Here is a 6,639-nt window from a genome sequence, read left to right on the forward strand (position 1 = left end):
TCCTGGTGATAAGCTTAATGAGCTGTCGTGGTTTAACCCCAGCTACAGGAGTTAAAAAAAAAATTAAGAATATCATCACTGATGTTTGTTGATAAACTGATATCTTTATAAAATGGTAACATTGGCATATATTTCCATTAATCAGTATGGATAATGGATCAATTCCTGAAAAAGAAGCTCTAAAGAAAGGTAGAAGGATATAACCACCTTGTCTATACACAAAACCAAGTAGCTTTTGCACCTTTTTCTGAATCATCTATCATTCCATTGGCATAATGAAGGAGGACATCCATGATATCAGCAGATATTAAGGTTTTCTTCAGGCAGAAGAGCCTAGCAGAAAGAAAAAAGAAATGGCACCCTGCAAAACAAAACTTCAAATGAGCTACTGGAATTGGGCACATTCCAAATACACATTAGGGATCTTCCAAAGATGCCATTTGTGAGTTTCTTCACGGATTCGACAACCTAGACACTTAAAGAAGTGACAGGGCTGATCAGCAAACAAAACCCAAGAAGACCCTCCAGCCATGTTAAATATTTATTAAGCTCTCTTGCTACAGAAGAGACACAAAGAGAGCACAAAATAGAAAACCGAAGAAGAGAAGAAAGTGTGTCTTAATTGTGTGGAAAGTTGACACTGCAGCCCTGATGTGTGGAAGGTGCAGAGTAACCCTCATGTCATAGCACTTAACAGCAAGCGCTGCTTCACTACCCAGTTCTAGTGTTTCAAGTTTAAGAGAGCTGGAAAATGGAAGCTTTGAAAACAAAAAAAGATTAAGTAGCAGTAAGATTAATTTTTCTTCAATCTTTCATCTCTCCATCAGCACTCAATTTTCCCCCTGCTGAGTTTTCAATATGAAAACATGACGTGTGGAGAATCACACACACACACACACGAGTAATTTTCTCTTTAAAAAGTCAATATAGTTTTAATTGATCTATATGAGCCCCTCTACTCCCAACATCCTAACGCTACTAGGTCAAAACAAGTTTTGGCACTTGTACTAAAGTTAATCCTTTCAGAAGGAAACACGTTTTGTGCGGAAGTGACAGTGGCATTTTAAGTGCCAGTGGCATTGTAAGTGCCAGCATTCAACTGGTTTAGTCTATCACTACACCTCAAATAAGAAAACACAAGGTATGCTGGACAGTTATCCAGAGCTTTGACCAGCACACCTGATAATCCCATGCAGCAGCAAAATGTTTGGTTTTGAAGAAGAGTTCTGTCAGGCTGTTTTTCTGCAACATTCATCATGTAAATAAACAAGTAATTTTAAGTATTTAATTTACAGAGACTGGATAATTCCACTTGTTCCAAACTCTACTTGTTGAAATATTTGATGTTTAGAATGAAGAGATTCACTTAATTCAGTCCTAAAATCCTCAGACTCAGTCCATTTGCAGAGACGTGCTATACATGTACAAAGATCCACTCTTTCATTTTAGAAGTTGATAGCTTTGCCAAAAGATGCCGCTAGGTTCGCTTCCCTGAAGGCTTCTGACACTGTCTGTAGAGAGCAAACACAAAAAGGTACAAGTCATTAATAGTTACATGTAATTATAGCATGTCTATGTAATGCTGGTGTTCAACAGTCTGTTTAGAAAAAAAACTTACTGGATGGGCATGGCAAACTCTGGCTACATCTTCACACGATGCTCCATATTCCATAGCAAGGGCAGCTTCATTGACCATTTCACCAGCACCCTGTAATTTAATGGTAATTGTAATTAGCACAATCTTTATGCAGCTGTCCAGCTTTCTCCTAAATCAGTAACAGCTTGTAAATAAGTGGTTTTTGCTAAAATAGAAAAGTTGTGTTATAACTAGCACTTCAACTGTGTTCTAATGTAAGTCATTATATCTATTAATCTACTTGGTGACCGTGCTTAAGCCTAGCATAAATTTAAACTTAATTCTTAGTGAGAGTATTTGTTCTCTCATTATTGAGAACTGTGTAAAATCTGGGCATTTTTCCACTACAAGACACTGGTCTGGTAATAGCCACATTCTCCAAGCTACAGTGTACATTATCACTGCTGAAACCTCCTCAAAACTTCAATGTCCTCCTGGAGAGTTAAATAGGTAGCTAGATAAACAAAAGCATGTTAATACATCTGCACCCTCATTTTTATTTGTTGTATTTATGTGTATTTACTCAGAGAACATTTCTTTGAGGAGTCAAAAATAGTGAAATCTCCCGTTACATTTTTAGTAATTCACAATTGTAAGATTTTCCCCCAGCCCTTTCCCAATGAAGAAAATTAGTCTGTCTCACACCGATAAACCCAAGCTGTGCTTCCTTCAAGGCATGTTGATTTTTAAATGACTGGCACTGTGAGAGAAAATAACTAACATGGCGTCGTCTTATGTGTTCCTATCAGAAATTATGAGAATCAGATTCAGAAACAAAAAAGCTTATCCACTACTGTTGGCAGCATATCCATTCATAGGAACAAAATTTCCTTTCAAGGAAAATGGAGAGCAGTTTTAGTGTTTCTCAAAGAAAGCTGCATACAAAGATGCATGGAAATTTTTCCCTAAAGATACATGCAGAAACAACAACAAAAAAAATTAAAGCTAAGAAACAAAACAGAGAGAGATTAGGGTCTAACTTTGGATGTGTGCGACAGCAGAAAATTATCCTTTTCTCAAACAGAATCTTTACGAAGGTTTTTTAATCAAAATTCCGTAAGTTAACTAACGCCAGATTTGGTGACTGCAGCATAAAGTTCAGCTTTGCTGAAGTCTGAATTTCAGAGAGGGGGAAAAAAAGAAAACACCAATGAAGAAAGACAGTCTGTTCAGCTCCCTCAACTTCCAGAACTTGACTCAAAAACTTCTGCTGTTCTCTTGAGTATTTGGCAGTATTTGTAAAAAAAAAAAAATAAAACAAACAAACAAAAAAAAAACCCAACAAAAAACAAACCTGGTCAGAGAAACCAATTAACTCCAGAAACAGTAGGGGAAAAAATAAAAAAAGCTGGGTCTAACACCAAAGTAACAGAAAAGTGGGAAGGAGGGCAGGGCTGCAAAAGAAAGCAGTAAGTAAGAAATACTATAGTAGACTCAAATCTTTCTTCTTTTTACAAGCACCAGTTCTCCTAACTTGACAACTACTTTGCAGCTGTGCAACACTAAATAAAAGACCCTTACAAGGCCAAGACAGCAGAACAATTTACAATACTTACTGCGCCTAAAATATGAGCACCCAACATCCTGTCTGTTGATTTTTGGCTAAGTATCTTCACCATGCCATCTGTGTCAGCGTTTGTCTTTGCTCTACTGTTCGCAGCAAATGGAAATTTCCCAATTTTGTATTCTATACCCTACAAAACAGATTATGTGCTACTGAGTTAATGACCAGCAAGAACAATGTAACCATAGAGACAATTTGATAATTACAAGAACAGAAGCAATACAAAAATAAAAAGATACATAAGACACACAGAGCAATGCATAAGAACAACCACCAAAAGAGGTATAAGGGGGTATTAAAAAAAGATTAATTAGCAAATGAACAATATTAATTTCACAGAATAGAAGTCATTAAAGGGAACTGTGATCCTTGGAAGAGAAATCATACACCCTGAGCAATAAATTCAGACGCAGAAATTCTCCTGGAAAAAGTAGCTAGATAACCTACTAGACAACGAAACCACACCCAAGGTGGAAAAACAGTTTTGTCTGAGAAGAAAACAAACTGTACCTCTTCTTTCAGCTGTTCTTCTGATTTGCCAACCCAGGCCACTTCAGGGTGAGTGTATATCACGGAGGGTACGCAGTTATAGTCAATGTGAACTGCTCCCCCGGCCATCCCTTCTACACAAAGAATGCCTTCATCCTCAGCTTTGTGGGCCAGCATAGGTCCAGCAACTACATCACCAATAGCATAGATGCTATCAGACCAATGAAACAGAATAAGACACTGTTTAAAAACATCCTAGCACACCTAGGCTACCTTATAATAGTCAGTTTGAAACATATTACTGACAACTCTAATCAAACAGATCAAAATACGAAGTTTCAAAAGAAATACAAAGTATAAAAGAGCAGTTTCCACAGAATGACCATACTTCAACAAGTACTACTGACATGAAATACACAGTGACTTTTAAATTACAAAACTTCAAAGATTGACTAAAAATTTTTAGCTCCTGAAATAAACAGAAATCTCAAGTCTTCCCTTCAGGAAAAAAAAGCTATATTCTGCAACTGAAAACAAAAAAAGTGCTTTAGTAGGTTAAATTTTTAAAAATAAGAGATCTGCCTAAAAAAAGTAAAAAATATTTAGTCTTACTTACTTTGGAATTTTGGTTTGGAATCTGTTATTGACTGGGATTCTCCCCCTCTTATCAAGTTCAATTCCAACATCCTCAAGTCCTAGATTTTTTGTAAAAGGACGTCTACCGATGCAAACCAGGAGCACATCACAAGTTATTACTTCTGCCTTGCCACCAGCAGCAGCTTCAACACTACAGAAAAAATAAGTACCAAAAATGCTAAGCTGTAAACTTTCAGCATTGTATTTTTCTGACTAGTAACTAATACAATCCAGATGGTGACCTACTGGCTGGATCTGGCACCCAAAACACTTGCATTCAGCCTGCCCCACGCTTCTTCCTTGCAAGAGTTGAGGAGAAGAAGAGAAAGGGACAATAACTCTTACTACATTTGTTAACACCACTTAGATACAGAAATTCAGGGTATCTATCCACTAGCAAGTATCATGACCCAACAGGATCAAATCTATACAGCAAAATTATTGGCACCAACTACTCGACATCCAAACTATGTATATTTTGGGGTGGGTAGGGCCATTTATCCTGAGCAAGCTTTCTTCTGGCCCAAGAACCAAACACCTGCCCTGCATCAGGTGGATCTCTCAAGTGCATCTTTGTGTTTAACTGCATCCAGAAAAAGTTCGCAAGAGCCTTGAAGCACGCAAGAACCAAAGCATGGTAAATGAGGGTAAGAAAGAAGTGTGTTTCAAAAGCTTACTCCTGAACCAAAATGAAACTCTAAATGTAGAAACAGACTACATGAGAGATCCAACCAGCATCAGTGTGGTACATAAAGAAGCCCAAATCTCAGACCTTTACAATGGTGAAGGACAGACTATTCCGAGGTATGGCGATACAGCAAATACAAATCATCATATGAAGACTCCAGTGAAAAAACATTTAAGTTTACTTTTGTTAAGTAACGTAAAGCATTTTCTTAAAATTCAAAACTACAGTTTCTGCATAGAGAATGCGTTAAGAAGAAAAAGAACAGAAGTACTGTATACGTATGGACTTTTACAAAGCAAATTTGCTTTATATGTTTCTGTATTAGCTGTTCATCTACAAGTCTTCAAAGGCATTGAGTGTGGCCATTAAAAGACACTCTGGAGTAGTTTCATTTATTTCTGCTCAAAAGCAGTAAAATCTCTGCCATGCTTATTTTGAAACAAGAGGAGGTATGGTCAAAATAACCCTTCCAGTAAGCAGCCAAGAATTAATAGCTTAAAAATGACTGTATGAACAGTCATGATATTTATGTTAATTTTACCAGAAGCAAAGATCTTCCATGAAAAGAATGATTTACAGTTCTGTTTTTATTACTGATCTCTCTATAACAACACTGGTTTTATACTAGCATGCCTTTTCAACTCTCCCGTATAAGCAATCTAGGACTCAATAAACCCAAAATTATGAGCTTTGTAAGTTACAATACAGGATAAAAAATTAAATTTCACTAAAGAATTAAGTTTAATCCTAAATCCATTTTTTCCTGTTTAAAAATTAATATCAGACTGTATTTTTAAATAGGTTTGATGAATAGGGACAAAGAATATATAGAGAGCATTCCTTTAGTTTCATATTAAACACTTACGCTACATCAATTTTTCCATCTGGTTTCTTGGTAGCACCAGTAACTTTGGTGTTCAGTTTAAACTTAAGTCCCTGTTTCTGAAGAATACGTTGGAAGTTTTTAGAGATCTCCATGTCAATTCCCATTCCACCAACATGTCCCATGAACTCAACAGCCGTCACATCTGCACCAAGGCGCTGCCAAACTGAACCCTGCAGTCACAATGATATAGGTAAAAAGGGTTTTTGAAATGTAATCTTCAGATTTCTTTAATTTTTACCACAGACTGCAAATTTTTGAAAAGCAGGACAACATAGACTGATCAGTTTTTACAAATGTTACAGTATAGAATAGAACAAGTCCAACTTTTCCCAGCCTTTCCACAAAAAATGGATTGATCCCTGCTTGTCTGCATACCCAAAACTTCAATGATTGAATTAATGGAATTAAGCTTTTAAAGAAATAGCTAACAAAATAATTCAGTATAAGTTAGGTATGTTTTAGGTTAAAGGTATACAAAAATTCAAAATCAAAGAATCTGAATGTAGCTCAGAAAACCCAAAGAAAATTGCTTGTGGTGTTCTAATACCACTACAAATTAAATCAAAACAATACCACATTAAGGAAATTTTATGCAATAAAATGGAACCACTCCTGCTTCTGTATGTACTTATAACCATAACCGCTATCATCAGCTTCACCAACAAAACCCACATACACCCTATTTACCTGCAGTTACTGAAATCCATCCAACATAGTATTTCACTTTGCTTACTCTTTCC

At 36.4% G+C, this 6,639-nt stretch overlaps 1 protein-coding gene across 1 annotated transcript in view; it reads right to left on the reverse strand.

The window, feature by feature from the left end:
• Positions 1-1,005: 1,005 nt before the first annotated feature.
• Positions 1,006-6,639, reverse strand: part of DLD (dihydrolipoamide dehydrogenase) — a gene marked incomplete at its 5' end in the record, with an annotated part of 14,341 nt that continues 8,707 nt past the window's right edge. The window contains 6 exons of the mRNA XM_010293659.1: positions 1,006-1,511; positions 1,619-1,708; positions 3,193-3,330; positions 3,711-3,900; positions 4,306-4,476; positions 5,879-6,069. Of these exons, the coding sequence (XP_010291961.1) occupies positions 1,446-1,511; positions 1,619-1,708; positions 3,193-3,330; positions 3,711-3,900; positions 4,306-4,476; positions 5,879-6,069 (846 nt within the window). The remainder of the gene's footprint in view (positions 1,512-1,618; positions 1,709-3,192; positions 3,331-3,710; positions 3,901-4,305; positions 4,477-5,878; positions 6,070-6,639) is intronic.

The sequence above is a fragment of the Phaethon lepturus genome, unplaced genomic scaffold (assembly GCF_000687285.1).
Source record: "Phaethon lepturus isolate BGI_N335 unplaced genomic scaffold, ASM68728v1 scaffold36538, whole genome shotgun sequence".
NCBI classification, from domain to species: Eukaryota; Metazoa; Chordata; class Aves; order Phaethontiformes; family Phaethontidae; genus Phaethon; species Phaethon lepturus.